Source organism: Lonchura striata, chromosome 3, assembly GCF_050655825.1.
Source record: "Lonchura striata isolate lonStrDom1 chromosome 3, ASM5065582v1, whole genome shotgun sequence".
In the NCBI taxonomy this organism is placed as follows: Eukaryota; Metazoa; Chordata; class Aves; order Passeriformes; family Estrildidae; genus Lonchura; species Lonchura striata.
Window position 1 is genome coordinate 9,735,702 of NC_140705.1, and position 19,092 is coordinate 9,754,793.

General features: G+C 51.6%; 1 protein-coding gene and 1 long non-coding RNA gene across 2 annotated transcripts; one reads left to right on the forward strand and one right to left on the reverse strand.

The window, feature by feature from the left end:
- Positions 1–1,974: 1,974 nt before the first annotated feature.
- Positions 1,975–5,820, reverse strand: GDF7 (growth differentiation factor 7). Its single transcript, XM_077782445.2, has 2 exons — positions 5,463–5,820; positions 1,975–3,029 (listed from the first exon to the last, which is right to left on the reverse strand). Exons 1-2 carry the CDS (start codon positions 5,788–5,790, stop codon positions 2,107–2,109), a joined length of 1,251 nt encoding a protein of 416 aa, XP_077638571.2. The 5' UTR covers positions 5,791–5,820; the 3' UTR covers positions 1,975–2,106.
- Positions 5,821–6,532: 712 nt separating this feature from the next.
- On the forward strand, positions 6,533–8,738 carry LOC110467970 (uncharacterized). The gene is made up of 2 exons (XR_002464954.4): positions 6,533–6,726; positions 7,676–8,738. It is a non-coding gene; the product is annotated as an uncharacterized LOC110467970 (long non-coding RNA).
- Positions 8,739–19,092: the final 10,354 nt, after the last annotated feature.

A 19,092-nucleotide genomic window follows, 5' to 3' on the forward strand; every position in this document is an offset into this window, starting at 1 on the left:
GGAACCTCAGCCTCCCCAAATGCTGACAGGGAGAAAACCCACGGCATGGACCTGATCCTTCCTCCCCTCCCCACCCAACCTCCATCTCTGAGCATCCCCCTGGAGACAGGTACATCCTTAGCATATATTTATATTCATGCTGAGGCAGGAAGATGGGTTTTCCTCTTGGATGCACGGATGTAAAGCCAGAGGAGCTCTGCAGGTGTCAGCCATGCAGGTACACGACACTTTTGGGCACCACACTCGCTCCTCTGAGCTGCCACTTGGCCCAGCCTGAGGATGCAGAGCAGGCTCTGTGGGTACGGATGGAGGGAGGCTGGGGGTGTTATCCCAGTGGATCTGTCACTGTTTTCAATGGACACAGTTACTTCCTACTGATGCACTTGGGGGGAAGGGGCTGTTGAACCTCACCAAGGCTTTCCTGATCTTTGAAATTATTTGAATCTCAGTAGAGATCTTTGAGGCGACCCCCTCTCTGCCCTGGCCAGGCTCAGCCCTCCCAGCAGAACACCCTTGCCATGGAGGACAGCTGGATTTATGAAGGAAAAACCCCATGTTTTCCAGCAGGGACTTTTCTCTTCCAAAGGCAAACTATCATCGCTAATAGGCACTGATGCTTACACACTAACACCCTGGCCATGAGGAAAAAACAAACCATCAAACACCAAATCTGGGCAAACACATCTCTGGTCTAAGCCAAGCCACCCAGGAAGCCAAAGTTTGGTACCAAAACCCACTGAGGTGCAGCAGAAAAGCTTCCCAGCATCCAAAGCACACCCTGGCATGGATAAGAGCTTCTCTGGTTTAAATGTGTAATTTATTAACTCAGCTCCTGAGTTACTAAAACCCTGCAGCCCTTTCAGCACACGTCAAAGCACCCCACTTCATACAGCAGTCCCTGAGGGTAACACTCAGCCCTCTGCATGGGAAAAGTCTGCTCCTGGAGGATCCAGCTCCTTTAATGGAGCAGGGAGCACTCCAGGGAGGGACACAGCTCCCCGGGAAATCGATGCCAAAGGAAGCTAGGGTGGAGCTTAGTGCATTTATAGAGATTATTTGGAAAGAGAAGAACCCAAGCAAAATGGCTCTTCCCTAGGGAACTTGGGATCTTTGTTTCATGTTCAGGATGACTGTGTGACTTGCGGACCTGATGCTGGGTTTCCAGTATGCCTTGGAAATGCAGTTTTGTGCAGGAAAGTGAGGGGCCTCACCAGCCAGTACCTCCTGCAGGACACAGAAAACAAAACCAGCTCTTCTGACCATGTGGAGTGGAGGCATCTCCAGCTAACACCTCCCAGGGCCATCCCATCTTTGTAAGAGCACAAGTTCTGCTTCAGACCTGACTCTTTTAGCCTCTGGTTCTCCTTCATTCCTGTCTCTGCCAGCAGATTCACAAACCTCTCCCCACTGCAAACAGGCCTGGATCAAGTGATTACAACCCACACCAGCCACAGGTTCTCCACCCCCTGCCTTTCCCCAGGGATCTCTTATTTTTCTATTAGGAAACCCAGGGCAGCAATTTGAAGACTGCCAGACAAACTCCTTTAACTCAAAGAAAAGAGCATTCCTACCTCACCTCCATCCCACTGCCACAGCCAGAGGGTGATGCTGACCCAATCCCTCTGCTGCAGACACCACTCCACCTCCCCCCCCCATGCCAGGTCATGATTCCAACCAAGACAATTTTGGCTAGACATTTTCCAATTCCTTTGGGAAAGAAGTTGTCAGCTCCCTTAGGCAAACCAAGTGAATCAGGCAGAGCTCAGAGGCTGAGGAGACATTCCCTGTGGGCTCTGCCAGGCTGTGTGTCCCCCTTTACCAGGAGGGACCCAGCAAGGCACAGAGATGGTGGCAGCCTCAGTCTCAGAAGGGCATCCCCCATCCCTCCTGGGGTCATGGCCAGGGTGGCCCAGGGAAGACAGGAAACACCTGCTCTGAGCTTGGCTTTTGGAAAGGCACACACCAAAATGTGTATGTGTGTATATATCTATATATATATATAGAGAGATATTTTATATATATATATATTTATATTTTATATATATATATAAAATGGGCAGGGCTGCTGAGCAAGGCCAAGAGGGACAGGGAGAGCTGCAGAAATTGCTACCTGCAGCCACACGTCTCCACGACCATGTCCTCATACTGTTTGTAAACCACATTGTTCCCAGAGTCTATGTAGAGGATGCTGATGGGGCTGAGCTTGGAGGGCACGCAGCAGCTCGGGGGGGTGGACTCCGGGTCCATGGAGTTCATCAGGGTCTGGATAATGGCATGGTTGGTGGGCTCCAGGTGGGAGCGCAGGGGGAAGTCGCAGACCCCCTCACAGTGATAGGCCTCGTAATCCAGGGGGGCGATTATCCAGTCATCCCAGCCCAGCTCCTTGAAGTTCACGTGCAGGGGCTTCCTGCTGCAGCGAGTCTTCGCCTTCTTCCCGTGGCCCCTGCCCCCAGACCGGGCGGCAATGGTGGTCCTCCTCTTCCTCCGCTTCAGATACGCCTCCTGGCCGGGATCGGGGGGCCCCAGGAACGGGGGGCTGCCCAGGGCCTTGATCTTGTCCCGGATCTCCTTGAAGAGGTTCTCCTTCCTCTGGGCGCGGGAGAAGGCCACGAGCAGGGCTCGCTCGTGGGGCTGCGGCCGGGGTTTGCCGAAGCCCAGCTGCCGGGGCGGCAGGAGCTGCCCCGAGCGGTCCGAGGCGATCCTCAGCACGAAGCACAGCAGCTTTCCCGACGGCGAGCTCTCCCTCTGATCTCGCAAGGCCTCCCAGACATCAAACACCTCCCATCTGGAGGAGCTCGTGTCCAAAATGTCTGCAGCCCTGGAGTCCAGCAGCCGGGACTCCTCGCCCTCCCGGCTGGGGCAGGTGGCAAGGAGGAGGTGGTGGAAGGAGCCTTCGGGGGACAGCGCCAAGCTCCGATTTTCAGGGAGGGAGCGCAGGATCCGCAGCTCGGCAGCCGTCACCTCCTCTGCCTCAGGCAGGCTGGAGATGTCAAAGAGGTATCGCTGCTCCGAGGCGGATGGGGAGGCATCTGGAAGAGATAACACAGAAGGAAAAAAAAAAAAAAAGAAAAAGAAGATTTAAATATCAGCAAGGCAAAGCCAAGCTCTCATTAGGAAGGTGAAAGGGATGCAAAGGTAATGGGGGAGATCTCGCTGCGCATCCCAGCGGGACACAGCCTGGGTGTTCTGCATCCAGGAGCATCACTCTGGCTGGGGACACCAAAAACAAATGGGGAGGAGAAAGTAGAGAGGGAGGGAGGAATCAATTCAAACAAGTGGCTTTTCATCAGCACTCTTTTCCACATCCTGATGAGGCTTCTTTGCTTCCTCCCAGGTGTTCCAGTGGCCCCAGATGCACTATTCTGTTTTGGCACGGAAGCCACACCTGAACCTGTGCAGCACGTTACCATCCCCAGTCAGCAGTTTGTCACCTACTTCTGCCCCAAGTCTCACGCACATACACGCGCTGTTAAAAATTCCGCTTTCCCCTCTCAGACAGGCACAGTCACACATGCGGCTGAAAGCGAGCCCAGCCTCAGTTTGGCACTACTTTTAGTGGATCCAAAGACGTGACACGGACTTGTGCAGTTTCTGGCACTGAATAAATATACTCAATGTGAATTAAAAAAAGAAACACCAAAGGAGGTGGAGCTGGGAAGAAGAGGTGAATTGAGTTCCGGGAGGGTTGCTTTTTGTTTTCTCCCTCGTTAACGAGAAACCTGACCTGGACATGCTGCAAACATCTCTACTGTGCCCGGAGCGCCCCGACCCGCTGCCGGCAGAGCCGTGCCCGACACCCCCGCCCCGCACCGCCCGCCCCCGCCGAGAGCTCCGCTGGGTGCAGCCTGCACCGCCCGCCGCGGGGGAAACTTCTCCCTGTCATTTGCTGCTGCTGCTGCTATTATTACCATGAATAGCAGTATTATTATTCATTATGGTTATTAAAATTACTATTTGAAAAGCAGATCTAAATTTCCTATGAGAAGCAGATAAGAGCAGATAAGGAGAACCCTTTGAAGAGTTCATCTGGTTTCGTTTTGCGCCGAAACTTCCCAGGACCTGTGCTCAGTTTTCGCTCAGCTCTCAAAAGCCGAGCACTGCCCACCCTCCCACCGGAGCATCCTCCTCCCGGTCCCGTCTCGCTCCCCCGACGTTTCCCCATCAGCTTGCAGAAAACCTCCTCCCGCAAAAGGTGCCGGCAGGATACGACCCCTTCTGGGTGTGGGAATGGGGCTAGGGGGGTTCTCCCACCAAAAGGCAGCCGGCGACAGGGACGGGGTGAGGCTGACGTTGCTTTTCAGTTTTGTGTTTTAATTTTATTCGATCGGGAATATGTTATTTTTCCCCGCAGCCAAGCGAACTTGGCCGGCAGGGTGCGAAGTACGTATCTATACATGTATTTGTTAAAAGTATATCGTTAGGTGCCTATATACATTTATTATTATTGGTATTGGTATTGGTATTATTAGATTCGCGGGTATGAAGAGAGCAGAAGAGGGCGAAGAGGGAGAAGGGCACCGCGATGCCGAGCTCAGCCGGCGGCGTTAGCGGGAATCACCCCGGAGTGCCGCGGCCGCCCGGGGCCGAGCACCCCCGGGACACCGTGGCTGCGCTCCCTCTCTGGCCCGGCCCGGCTCGTCGCGGTGCCCCGTGGAGTTTTCGGGCTGCAAAGGCCCTGGCAGGACGGGGGATGCCGCGCGGAGCAGCTGCTGTCAAAGCGCGCCGCACCCCCGGCCCCGCATCAGGCGGGGGAGGTCCCGAGAGCCCCGCACCGCCGCGCACCCCGTCCTGGCCGGCTGCACCTCGCTCCCCGTCCCGAACCGCATCCCCAGCACCGAGCGCCATCCTTGATACCGACTGCGTGTGCAGCCCCATCGCCACCGCAGACCCCCGCTCTGCGCCACGCTCATCTCCGTCGGCAAAGCCCTTCACCGGTGCCAGGCACAAACCTTTTGCTTGTCCCCATCGTCAGCCCTCCTAGCCGTATGCTCACGCACAACCCCACTCCCAGCCCTGTCCTCGCCCCCACTCCCATGCTCAGATTCGCGCATGGCTTCATTCCCGTAAAACAATCGGGATGCGCAGCCCCTATCCCGTGAAGCTCCATCCCCTGCAACCACCCCGTGCGGAAACCAACGCACAGCCCCATTGCCCAGCCAACGCAGAGTCCTGTCGCAGGCACAGCCCCGTGCTCGAACCAGCATGCGAACATCCTCTCCGTGTGCCATCACACCCCCAGACTGACGCTCAGAGTGATGCACAACCCCGCGCATCCATTCCCACATCCACACAGGAGCCCGATCCCCACACTTATGCACAACACCGTCTCCATCCCCAAGCCGCATCCTCATCCCCAAACGCATTCCGAAGCCCAAGCACCGACTTCTCTCCCGTCGGACGGCGGAGTCGCGGCGGGCGGCCGCTCCGCGCTCCGCTGCCCGGCGCGGCGCACCCGCACTCACCGCTGCGCGCCCGCTCCGCGAAGCCGGTCACGGTGTCGGCGCGGCGGCCGGGGGCGCGCCGGGCGGCCAGGCGCTGGTACAGGGCCACCATGTAATGATGCGGCACCACCGTGCCGTTGCGGAGAGCTCCGTCCCTCCGCGGCGGGGAGGAGAAGGGGGAGGCGGCGGCGGCGGAGGAGGAGGAGGCGGAGGAAGGCGCGGCTGCCGAGGGTCGCTGGGGAGCGGCCGCTGACGGGCCGCGCACGGCGGCTGCCTCCAGCCCGCGGCGAAGGCGGCAGGCGCCCAGCAGGCAGAGGCAGAGGGCGGCGGCGGCGGCGCGGAGGCGCATGGCGGCGGCCCGGGGCTCGGCGCGGAGCTGCTGCCGCCGCCGCTCCCCGCCCGCTTTTGAACATCGTCTTCGCCCGCCGCCGCCGCCGCCGCCGCCGCCGCCGCGGCCGCGGCCGCCCGCGCCCGGGGGCGCCCCCTGCCGGCCGCTCGCCCCGCCCCGCCCGCGCCCCGCGCCCGCCCCGCGCGCCCCGGCAGGTCAGAGACCCCCGGACCCCCTTGGGACCTTGCCCTTCCTCCTGCGCCAGCTGAGAGACCCCCGGACCCCCTTTGGACCTTGCCCTTCCTCCTGCGCCAGCTGAGAGACCCCCGGACCCCCTTTGGACCTTGCCCTTCCTCCTGCGCCAGCTGAGAGACCCCCGGACCCCCTTTGGACCTTGCCCTTCCTCCTGCGCCAGCTGAGAGACCCCCGGACCCCCTTTGGACCTTGCCCTTCCTCCTGCGCCAGCTGAGAGACCCCCGGACCCCCTTTGGACCTTGCCCTTCCTCCTGCGCCAGGTCAGAGACCCCCGGACCCCCTTTGGACCTTGCCCTTCCTCCTGCGCCAGGTCAGAGACCCCCGGACCCCCTTTGGACCTTGCCCTTCCTCCTGCGCCAGCTGAGGGACCCCCGGACCCCCTTTGGACCTTGCCCTTCCTCCTGCGCATCAGAGACCCCCGGACCCCCTTTGGACCTTGCCCTTCCTCCTGCGCATCAGAGACCCCCGGACCCCCTTTGGACCTTGCCCTTCCTCCTGCGCATCAGAGACCCCCGGACCCCCTTGGGACCTTGCCCTTCCTCCTGCGCCAGGTGAGAGACCCCCGGACCCCCTTTGGACCTTGCCCTTCCTCCTGCGCCAGCTGAGAGACCCCCGGACCCCCTTTGGACCTTGCCCTTCCTCCTGCGCCAGGTGAGAGACCCCTGGATCGCCCCTCGGACTCCGTCCCGACCGCCCCGGCAGGTGAGAGACCCCCGGACCCCCCTCGGGCCCCGCCCCGAGTTCCCCGGCAGGTGACAGATCCCTCAAGGCTCCGGGCCTTTGTAGGGGCACCCGCACCCCTCCTTTGGCGGGGGAGCTGCGTCCCACAGCCCCGTGCCAGGCGTCACCCCAGCCTGACTGCGGGGTGGAATGGGATTGTGTTTGACTTTGGAAGGCGACCCCAGCTCGGGATGGTTGGGGGGGCCACCACCACCTCTGTTTGCAGGGATGATATTTGGGAGCGGGGAATCTCCCCTACCGAAGAGTGGACCGGGAAACTTCACCCCATATCGGAGCGGGTCACTCACCACCCCATCCTGGGGTGGGGGTCCCGGTCCTACACTGGAGATGGGGCTGTCCTGGCTCTTGTTTCGAACGGAGGAACCGCCACCCCATGTCTCGGGCAGACCCCTTTATCCCGACACAGGCTCGCGGGGGTGATGCCGGCGGCGGGCCGGGCCGGGAGAGCCGGAGCGTCCCGCCATGGAGCGCCCCGGGACCCCAGGCTCCCCCCGCACTGCTCCGAGATGCCCCGGGCTGCCCCGAGCCTCCATCGGCCCCGGTAATTCCGCCTCGGGAGTCCGACACCGGAGCAAAACAAAGACCCAGCCGGGCTGCGGGCTGATGTTTTCCCTCGCGCGGAGGGTTTCCTTGGTAAAATTCAGATGTTTCCTTGGGTCTCGATTAAAATAACAAAGTGGGGTATTTACTAGGATGTTATTTCAAGTCTCTTAAGTCCCTGGTTATGTCTGTTGCGATTTCTCCGCAAATACAAAAACAAGCGCTGCGATGATTTATTTGAAGGAATGTAGGTGTTTCGCCAAAACAAACACCGCTTTTTTTTTTTTTTATTCTCCCCCCCGAAACAATCACTTCTCACGAGCATTTGTCACTGCAGCCTCTTGGATTTCTTTCTGCTGTAATTTTACAGGTGTCTTGTCACAGTATCGCCAGCGGGTTTCTATTGCCAACCAGCGGCTTTGCTCGGTATGTACACACACACTGTGCACGGACATGGACGCACTCCCAGGACACCATCCCAAGAAAACCCCATCCTAACAAATTCCTGTCCCATGAAGCATTGGATGGCCAGGCCTGAAGGCATTTGCACACCTTGCACAGCACTTGCAGAGTTTGCACAGCTTTTGCACAGCCTTTGCACGGGGCTTGCACAGCCTGTACATGGAGTTGGCTTGGCTTGCATGGCATTTGCACACTCAGCGTGTTACACAGGCCCTTGCACACACCACCCCCAGCAGTCAGTGACCCCCTAACCCAGCTGGGGCAGGAGGCAGAGGAAGGGCTCGCAGAGGAAGGATTCATTAACTGTTATTCTTCTGTCAGTCTCTTATTAAATCCAGCCTGATGTTATTCAGATACTAAAGGTCGTTTTAAAAACCATCTGACAAGACCTCCCAGACCTCAGGCCTCACTCCCCCCTGGCCAGGGTGCTGAGACTCCACTCGGGAGCCCTCCCAGAACCAGAACATGGCAGCAGGGCTCAGTGTTCAGGGCGTCTCTTCCCAAAGATGGGAAGGCTGAAAAGCACTGTCTGTTCCTGTCCCACTTAATCCCACCTCAAAGCGCAGCCCCAGGCTCCAAACTGTGCTCCTGATGCTCCCATTGAAGCCTATGGCAGCACTCAGGGCTGCCCAAGGAAGGTCAGCAAAAGGATGGAAGGATGATGGGCTGGAAAGGACTGTTGAAAGTTATCCATAAACCTCTGGGCTTCTTGCAATGGTTTCTGGAGCATATTGCCTGGAATCGTTTCACACAGTCAGTTTTATGTAAAACAGTGAAAGGTATAAAAATGGTGAGTGTGGGCCTAGCATCAAGCCCCCAAATCTGTACATCCTCCTGCAGGTTGGGGTGCATGTACCTGCCACACATGTGGAGCCCCAGGCTCCACCAAATCCCCTGGCACTGGAACTGTCACTGTCACTGCATTTTTGATGTGTATGTTTCAAAAATTAAAGTTACATTGATGCAACAGACGGCTGTGCCTCCTTCTTGTTCTTCTCCCACAACTTTTATTGCCCAAAGTCCTCTTCTCAGCCCCCAGTTTGGGCACCAGGGCCAAATCCCTGCTGCAGTGAGCTGGCAGAGCTGAGCAATGGGTTCCTGTGCATCAATTTGCACCACACCATCCTTGTCCCTCTGTGCAGTTGTCCCCATTACAGAGCCTTGTGCTCCTGGGTGACAAGAGGCAGATCCCTGTGCTCCTTGTCTGTATGGAGACTCAGACACAGGCACACACACCCCCACACAACCCCAGTGACATGGACACATGTCTGTGAGCCCCAGAAGGCACATGAACACACACACACACACACACACACACACACACACACACACACACACAGGTACCTTAACCCAAGCAGCAAATCCTGCCAACTGAGCTGGAAGGTAGATGTGAAATCCCACAGCTCATCCTCCCAACCACACAGCATCTATCGAGACACACAAGCACTGACTTTCCCATCTGTTCTCCATTGCAGCCTCATTTAAACCCTTCTGGGCTTTCTTGAATTTCCATCAGCCCAGCCCAGCCCAGCTGCAGGACCTTCCCAAGCCTCCTGAGCCCTGCACAGCAGCACAGCAGCTCCTGCCCCCAGTCCTTCCTTGTGCTGGGGATGGGCTCACTCCTCTCCCACTGCAAAACTTTTTGTGCATAATTTCACCCTGGCAAAAAGCCATCTTCTACCAGCCCCCTTCCAAACCCAAATTAGCACGCTGCTGCAGCAGCAGAAATTGGAGAGGAAAGGCTGCAGTTTTATTTTACAACTCAATTAGCAAGTTTATACAGAAAAAAACACCCACATAACTGAGGGAGATTTTATGTCCATTCAGCTTCACCAGTATGGAAATAGACTAGTTCTTCCTGAGGGCACTCCCCACTGCTGTGGGCACAAGGATGTGCTCATGCCCATGGGGCCCCTCAACCAACGTGGTGATCCTGGCTCCAGCCCTGCTCACTTGCTTCATCTCTCTTTGCTCTTACACTTAAAAATCCTCTGGGTGTCTATCATGGACTGAAAAACACAGTTTTAAGACTGTCCTGACACCCTGTTCACTGAGTATTAAATCAAAGTATATCAAAACCTAAGATGAAGATAAAGGGCCACATTTGCCTCTAATTATTCCCTAAGAACCAGTCCCAAGTAACATGAAGCCAATGGTGTATGCCCAGGAGGGATCCTGACTCCTGAAACAGCTTGCACCATGTCCCACTACAGTCTCTCCCTTCCTTGATCAATAGACCCTTCTGGTCAGGTTTCTGGAAAGAAAGGGGACAGTCTTCTCACTAAGCCAGTTTTCTTACTGGGAACACTTTTTTGGATGGTCATTGCTTCAGGGTCAGGTAGGAATAGTTCCTGCCTGGCTGATACTTGGGCTTGTCCTTTCTGTTGCAGTCCCCATTCCTGAGCTCCCTATTTTTGTGCCCAGCACTGCCTTACTTGCCCTTCTGCATTCTCCATGGCAGCTGGAGACCTTTGTGTGTGGAGCACTGAATCATTTCCATGCTCAGGGGTTGAGTTCTGGTCATGGTGAATCACCCTACCCAGGCTACCTCCTCTTGTACAGCTGTGGGCAAGGTCCCAGCCTGGCATAAGGGCTGCCCTACTGATCCTCTTCAGCACAGGAATAGATTTGATTTAATAAGAACCCCGCCAGGCATGGAAGATCACTTCTCAAAGTAGAAAACTGAGGCAGAAGGGAAATCATCAAGGAATAACCATGTGCCTCATGTCTCAGCTACATTCCCAGAGCTCTGCACCTCCACCTCACCTTCCCTGTCATCCGCCCTTTCTGATGGAATAGAAATAAGCTGCAGTGACAAACCCCCTCCACACTTCAAAACTGGAGGTGTTTGCAGCTGTTTCTGTTAGCTGATCCAGTGGGGCTCCAACAGATTTTCAAGTCTTGAGCAAGTTCAATGATCAGACTATTGATGCCAGTGGCTATTTGGAAAAGTGTGTTTCCATGTAGTGACCACACAAGAAGCCTCTTGGAGCTTCACTTAACAAATGTCTTCTAGTGAGATGGCTACAAGTGACAGCAGGGCCAGCTCAGCAAGTAGCTAAGCAACAGCATCATTTTCTTTCCAAATCTTCCAGCAACTCCTTCCAAAACTTACTTAAACTGAGGCCAAGCTGAATTCTTTCTGATTGTCTGCTCAGGGATAGCCAGGGAAGATAAGACAAATCAAGGTACAAACTCCATGTATGAAACATCAGATGGATTCAAGAACCTCTGCTTTGCTTCAGGCCCAGAGACCTGACGTCAGCTCAGTCTGGCTGCCTAAAGCTCTGCTTGTCTCACATCACTTTCTATTTGAGCAATTTGAGCACTGTGTTCTAGCTAGGGGACAGGAAATGCTTTGCGGAGAGTTCAATCCTTCTGGAAACAAAAAAGCTTCTTGAAAAAGGCTTTCTAATATCCCCTCTGGGAAAATTGTCCTATTCAGCATCTGGTCAACAGGGTCTGGCATAAGCCACCTGAAAACAGTGAGTCAAAACACAACTGAGTGCTCAGTTAATTTTTAAAAAAAATTTAAAAGCTGACTCTGCTTTTTGAAAAGTGTAGAGTCAGCAAGTAATTTGTCAATCACAGATGCTGGATCAGGGTGATAACTCACCCCAAGCGTTCTCATGGTGGTAGTCTAAGCCAGCGTCTTGGAAGGGTTGAGATTCACTTCCCTTCATTTTGGGTTCCTTTTCAGTCTAACTAACCTTCTTCCCACTACTAGTTCCTGGAGGGAAAGCAGCACCTCCAGAAGGCAGTTGATACAGAATTAACACAGAGCCCAGCTGAGACAGCTGTCACAGAGGTCAGGAAAGCTGTCAGCTGCCTCCTCCCCACCCCTGGGGTGGGGATGCTATGAGGGGAAGCGCTGTCCTACAGCTCTCCTCAAGCTCTGCTCTGTGATTCCTTATTCTTATGCATTAAATCCTTTAATCTCCACTCAGTCTTTTTTTCTCTCATCAGTTTCCCCACATCACATCTTTTCCAACTTCTTGTCCTCTAGCTCCCAGTCCCTTTGTCAAGGCTCCTCAAATTTGGGAGCATCACAGAGGAGAAGGGGAGCCTTGGCTGGGAGAGTATTTTCCAGCAGATACCCAAGGGAACACCAGAAAAGGAACAGAGTACCTCACCCTGATCTTTCCAGTCCCCAACTCCTCCTAGGAGACTCCTTCTCTGCCCTCTCCCCATCCCTTCCCAGCCAGTGCTGCTCATGACTGTTGTGTCAGGCTCACTTCTCTGCCACTTGAGAGAGACGTTCTCCACACAAAATCCAAGTTCTTTGCTTTCCATCGCAATGCAAGGTCGTACCAGCAACTCCAGTCATTGGTAATAACTCCAGTTATCTCACTCATAACTTTCTGGATGCAGCTGTTCATCACTATGAACATGGAAGGAAAGGGTCTGGGGTTTTTTCTCCCCCTTAAGTTATCTTCCCATCCTTTGGTATTGTTGTTACCTTTTCTCACTCATTCACTTCAATGCTCTAATCCCATGCTTTTATTTTCTGCCACAGACCTGACAAATGGAACTGGCAAATTTGTTTTCCTGGACACCAACAAGGCCCAGGGGTTGGCTGAGGTGTGCAGACAGCCAGAGAAGACCTGCCAGCCTCAGCTCCAGCCCAGCACTGCTCCCTTCACTCCCCTGAGCCTGCTGCTGAGCTGGGCTCTGAGGAGGAGAAGGAATGGAGGAAGGTGGGTGTGTGGGTGGGGGAAAAGATGTGGTGCAAAGTCGTGTTTGATTGCAGCTTTGCATGGCCTGCATCACGTCCATCACAGGGCAGCACGTCCTTCCATGGCACGCGCGGCGGCTTTGGGCCGCAGCAGAGATGAGTCTCCCCGGAAAGCCCCACAGACACCAGCACACACCATGGAGCAAACCGAGCAGTTCACCAACTAATTCTTACCACTGACACCTCCTGCGTCAGTGGTAAGAACTAGTTTTCCGTCTTGCCTTTTCCAACTTTCTGTTTTGTAAACAAGAATTGACGCTGCGGAGCTCGGGCAGGGCCCATCGCCGGCGGCGCCGGGCCGGGCTGCGCCGGGGCAGCAGCGCCATCTGCTGGACACGCGAGGCGTGAGGCGCTCCCGAGGCACCGCCGGGACGTGCGAGCCCGCTCCGCCTTCCGCATAAAGCAACCCGGCACAACCTGTGTAAAAACCGCCTGCAAATGGGAACACGTTTTGTGGGCACACCCCTTTTTCTCTGTGCTGTGCATTGAGTGTGAGCTGCAGGATCAGGTGTTAAAGTTTTTACTATGGTGAAGTTCCATTTTATTTCACATTTGAGACTCTGTCTCAAAGAGTTAATACAAAGAGCAAATCATATCTTGCTTAAGGAAGTGTCCTTTGCAATGTTTTGAGGTGTAACTTAGAACAAGCTTTCTGCCTATGTATCTTTCCATTGGTAAATGCCATAAAAGGAGATATATGCAATGTATTACACCCTGCAGCCCCTGCAGATTTATTTAGTTTTCCCACTAAAGTTAAAGGCATGACTCTGAACAGAGACAGATGCATGGATGAAGCCACTGACATTAGTGTGGAATGTCAAGAACCCTATTAGAGATGCCCTTGATTTCCTAACACATCGTAGTGGTGTGTGTTCACAACTGCCTATCTCAGCTCTTTCCAGACAAGCTGGTATAGGCTGTACTGACAGCAGGACTTGGTAGCATCTGTTTCTGCCTCAACAAGAAAGGCACAGACCTGTTATTTATAGTAGGACACCAAGATGATCCCAGGGGTGGAGCATTTCTCTTATGGAGATGGGCTGAGAGAGCTGGGGCTGTTCAGGCTGGAGAAGGCTCTGGCGAGACCTCACTGCAGCCTTACAGTACTTAAAGGGGGCTTACAGAAGAGAAACAGAGCAATTTTTTATACATTTTTTAGACAGCAATAGGACAAGGGGGAATTGTTTTAAACTAAAAGAGAGAGATTTAAATTGGATGATAGGAAGAAATTTTTTATTGTGAGGATGATGAGGCACAGACACAGGTTGCCCAGGGAAGCTGTGGATATCCTATCCCTGGAAGTGTACAAGGCCAGGTTGGATGGGGCCCTGAGCAACCTGATCTAGTGGATAGTGTCCCTGCCTATGACAAAAGGGAGGGCAGAACAAGATAATATTTAAGGTCCCTTTCAACACAGGCCTTTTTATAATTCTATGATTTATATTTAATGCAGGCAACATACATGATTTGCCTTGCCCACTTGTTTGTCCTTACCCACCAGAACACTTATGCACAGGTTCAGGCACCTAAGACAATATCACATTCTTTAATGTGAATATATGGTGTTACTGAGACATCCAGACCTCAGCTGCTGTCTCAGAAAAGAGGGGGGCATTCTAACCTTCCTTGACCAGAGTGATGTCTATAGACCTTTCCCAACCTAAATGATTCGGTGAGTCTACAGGGGTGTCCTGAGTATCCTGCAGAGAAGCCCCAGGTATCTATTTCAGCACTTGAGCATGTGACCTATGAGAAGATAATTAGAATTTAGTGGGAAAAAAAATAAAATGGGACCTTCTGTTACTGAAGAAATCTTTGAAGAGTACAGCACTGTGTGTGGGTCACTTCAGCAGTGTACAGGGAGTTCTGCTTATTTCTGTGGTTCACACATTGATCTCACTAGGTTAGTAAGTCAAAATATGCCCAAAATTTTGGGCTCCTTCATCTGTGTCCAGAAGAAAAGTGCAGCTCAAAATACTTGATATGAGTGGATCCTGTATGAAATGAAATTAAATTAAATTAAATGCAATGAAAATGAAATTAATGTTGGGAGGGCAGCTGTTGATTTGCTAACCAGCACTTCAGACTTGGAACAAGGAGGTGTTAAATTCTGCCTCTATCCTTTCCGTAGAGCCTCACCCTGCATGCAGATTCAGTCTTGGCTGACAGTTTTTATAAGAGTCAAAGGCACAGGGACAGTTAAAAGTTGTCCTGGGCCTTGATGAATTAGCGGTGTGGAAACTGCAAGTGAACCCAGATCTGAATCTTCTCTTCAGCTTTTTCCTCTGAATCTTCTCCATAGGTTTTTCCTCTATACCATACTGGCTTGTGGATACAGTATTTTTAAGACAGGTTGTGAATATAAAAGCTCGTGAGCTCTTCAGGTGGACGTAATTGTGCAAATAGAGGTAGCCACTTGGGCTACATCTATAACTGTACATTAAATGCTTGTAGGAACACTCATTGGTCCCAAGGGCATGTGCTGTGGATCAGCCCATGTCCACATGGATAAACTCCCATCATCTCCAAGACTGATGGTCATGTACGAACTGTCAGCTGAAAAAGGTCCCCAGCCTCTGTTAACAACTGAACTGCCCCAGAAACTCTTCATCAGGGTCTGAGTCCAAATACACATCAGAGACCCTCTTAACTCCGTAACAATGCTGACCTGGCTCCCTGGCACTATTTAATTTATTTGGGAAAATTAAATGCTGGAGACCCTGGAGATCAGGGCAGGGTACCTGATGGGCCTGTGTATAGAAAACCTAGGTCACTGTTAGGATTGTTTGTGGCCTTGCCTTCATTCCTTCAAAAGCTTATTCCAGCATGGCTGGGCTAAACCTTAGCCAGCCAAGAAGCAGTGGCTTTTCTTGTTGGAAGAAAGTCTGGGTCTTTGGTATTTGTGGGGAGCTGAGAAGCTGGCAGCAAGAGCAGTCAAGAACACTGCCTTGGGAAGGGACCTCAGCCAGCACTGGCTGCTGGGACCCTGGGACGCTCCTTCCCATCTTAGTTTTTCCCTCTCTTTTGCAACAGGCCCTGACTGCTCTTGTGGGCAGCTTGGGAAAAGGATTAAGGAAATACTGAAGTTGTATTTACAACCTTGCACAGGATTGGAATGGATGTTCCTGGTGGAGTGTCAGGAAGGAAGGGCACCTTCCATGCAAACAGCTTTTCCTCAGTTCCTGCAATTCCCTTTTTACTTCTCAATTCAGCACTGCCCAGATCACTTCCCCTGACTGTGTAATGCTCGGGTAGCAATTACCATTTTGGTTTTGTAATTGTACTTTTGAATGCCGCAGTGACTGATTCTAACTCAGGCTCCAGTCATATGAACCAGGAATAAAACCAGCTGGTTGTAGGACCAGCTTGAACAATGTGCTCTCCCAAGGAGACTTCATTTCCATTCTCCTCGGGCTGATTGTTTCTCTCACCAGGTGGTGGTTGCTTCTTGCACTACAGAAAGCTGAAAACTTGACTCATGAAAAAAATATCCAAAATGTTTGCTACACCACTGTACCATAAAAGGCTGCATCTCTCTATGAAGATGTTTTTTCCTCTGTCTTTCTGAAGCACAATCACCCACTTCTCTAAAATCTCCAACACCCATATAGTGCCACTTTAGTATTCACTGTTTTGGAGGAGTGTGATAAAGGAGTATATAGGGTAGATTCATTTCACTTGGTCTAGAACATGAGATTTGTTAGACACACATCAGCTGTGCCAGAATTCGGACCAGAGTTTTTCCTTTTGTCCATTGATTACAAAGCCAGTCTATCAGATCAGCATAGAGCAAGATGCTGAGCATGTCAAAATCTAATTTAAAGCAAGCATAATCTCCCAGTGTGACACTAGATAGGCAAGTAGTTACTGCTTCATGACACCTTTACAATTGCAGCCACAAGTATCTCAATTAAAAACCATGAGTTTAAATAACCATGTCCATGACCTGGGAAATCCAGAATCTGTTAGCCACTTTCTAGGTAAGTGTCAGAGCACCTAACTCAAAATGCTTGTTGTAAAACATCTGTGAGCTAAATTCAACTCCTGAAAGAAACAGCGATGACCTGGAAAGATGTTCACCTTCCTACCACAGCTGTGTATGAATGACTGGTTGATGAGATGGGTTGTACTGATTGTGCTATGAGACAGAGGTATCTTGCAGATCTCCTTGGACAACTGGGTCACTCTCTCCTGGCTTGCTGTCACCTAGAAATGTTGGGCCATTTAAATGGCTCTCATGGCATCTGCTGAATTAGTTATCTTGGATTGAAAAAAATGCAGCAGAAACAATGTGACTCAGTTTACCAAAAAGCCTGCATTGTACTTGTCTTTTATTTCCATCGCACACTGGAGGTATATGAGAAGTGGCTGGTGAGCCAAATCAAACAGGTATCTGCTGAATTTATGCCTCAGTTTTTCCCTTAGAGGGACACAAATCCTGGCCTCTCACCTACTGAGCTGCCAGGTTTTTACAGTGGTTGGAAGAGCTGAAAGTTGTCCAGCCATTTCCTCCTCTGTTGTGCTTGGTTAAAATGGGCCATTGAGTTATTGCAGTGTTTTTCAGTGGGGAGCAGCCACAGAGACTGGCAGATACATGGAGCAACAGACAGAGCAATCCCACACACCTTTTTAGGAAGAAGTGCTGAAGAATAACATACTAACACCCCTTCACCTCCCAGCCTTTTTCTTTTTCTTGCTAATTCTGAAAGTTGAAATTTTTTCTTCTGGGAGAATTTCAGTCGGGTCCAGAATCACTCATAAAATGGAGGAATTGTTCCAACAATGACCCTGAAAAGTTTCCTCATTTTAAAAGGAAATCCAGGAACAAAATCTGGCCAGCTCTAACCAGGATGGTTCACACTGTGCTCTGGTGGGCAGTTCAGCAGAGAAGCCAGGATCTCCATCACTCTCAGCCTTTACACTTACAGTCAGGAATCTGCATAAAGGGAATCACTTCCACACTTTCACATGGGTAAGGAGCAACCAGGAGCCTGCACCAAAACCAAGCAGGCCTTGGGCTCCTGCTCATCTCCAACTAAATAACTCACCACAAACATAAACACCTCCAGAGCTTATTTGGTGGCTGTGAGGGAAGAGATGGTAAAATCCTTGGCCATGGGCTTTGGTCAGGTGTGTGGTGAAGATGGACTTGAAAACCTTGGAAACATATTTAGGCGGAAACTTGGGCAGTTATTGACTGTTCTTTCACTTTTCCTGAACTGGAGAAATACTTTCCATTGCTCCTATGTAAAGACTTAACTACTCGAAACCTATTTTTTCTTTGGGGGGAAAATAAATAAAAATCACTGTATCTATCTACTGTATATGTGAATTTTGAGTAATACAGACAATTTTCTGCATTTTAGAGTTTGGTTTTATTAAACTGAGGAAAACTAGGAAATCTCATCTTTTCTTCCTCACTGGCTACCATGAAACTTATCCATGATTTACCTAGGACCCCCAAACTTAAGAGAGGTGGAATTTTAATTCCAGGGCTGCAGCAGGTCAAGAGCCAGGCTTATCTTTCAGCAGGGATTACCTATGGTTTATACTAGATTATTCCTGACATGTGGCTCATCATATTACAGGTTAAATGTTTAAAGTGGGGAGGAAAGCATGAGGCATAATGAATAACAGCTCTATAACTCTGCTCTCTTCTCTCCAGAATAAATTGATACCAAGTTTAGGAGGTGTGTAGATTAAAAGACTGCCATGACAGGCTATCAACAACCTTACCACATCATATAACAAGAGTGAACTTTAAATCTACCATTTTGGCTACCTTTGAAACTCACTGAGAAGCCCAGTCCTAATATAAAATCTCCCAGTGGTTCACATCTGGGTTTTGTAATTGTCATCTGAAAACAAATAGTGTTTTAGGAGTGATAAGTGAGTTATCATCTCACTGGACTCATAATGCAACCTATTTCAGTAATGAAATTATATTGTATCTCTCCCAAATCAAGGCTGTGAAAAAATTCCATGTTCAGCTTTTAAACTGTGTTTCCATAGCTGATTTATTTTGTTTTTAAATATGTTCCTTTGCCCTTGCTTTCCCCCCCCCCACATTTTATTTACTATACCCTAAGCAGGGATCTGATTTCCCCTTATCCTGCCATTATTACAGCTAGAGTCTTCTGCCAGGGATTCAAAACTTGGTGGACAATTTCCTCTGGGCTTATAAACTCACTGTTGTTCTCCTGCTGCTTTGGGGAGATGAAAAGCAAATCCATGAGCTGCCAAGAATCACACCCAGGCAGGGATGCAGTGCTGCAAGAGCTAGTCCCTGCTCAGTGTCCAGGAGACAGACATGACCCTGGGATGAGTTCATGGGGTCACACCTTGACCCTGATGGAGACCCTTCATCTCCCCATGCCCCTGTGAAGAACAGAGAGGGATTAAACTGTAGGGCTGCTGTCCGTTTGCATCGAGCAGAATGAACAGGCCCCAGCCACAAATCACTCAATATTTTAACAGGCTGAGGTTTTTCTTCTTTGCTTTAACCCTTTGTGGGACCTCAGTGCCTGCTGGAGATGGCTGGTGAGCAGTCCTCGAGCACAGCTGGTGATTCTTCCCCTTTTTCATACCAC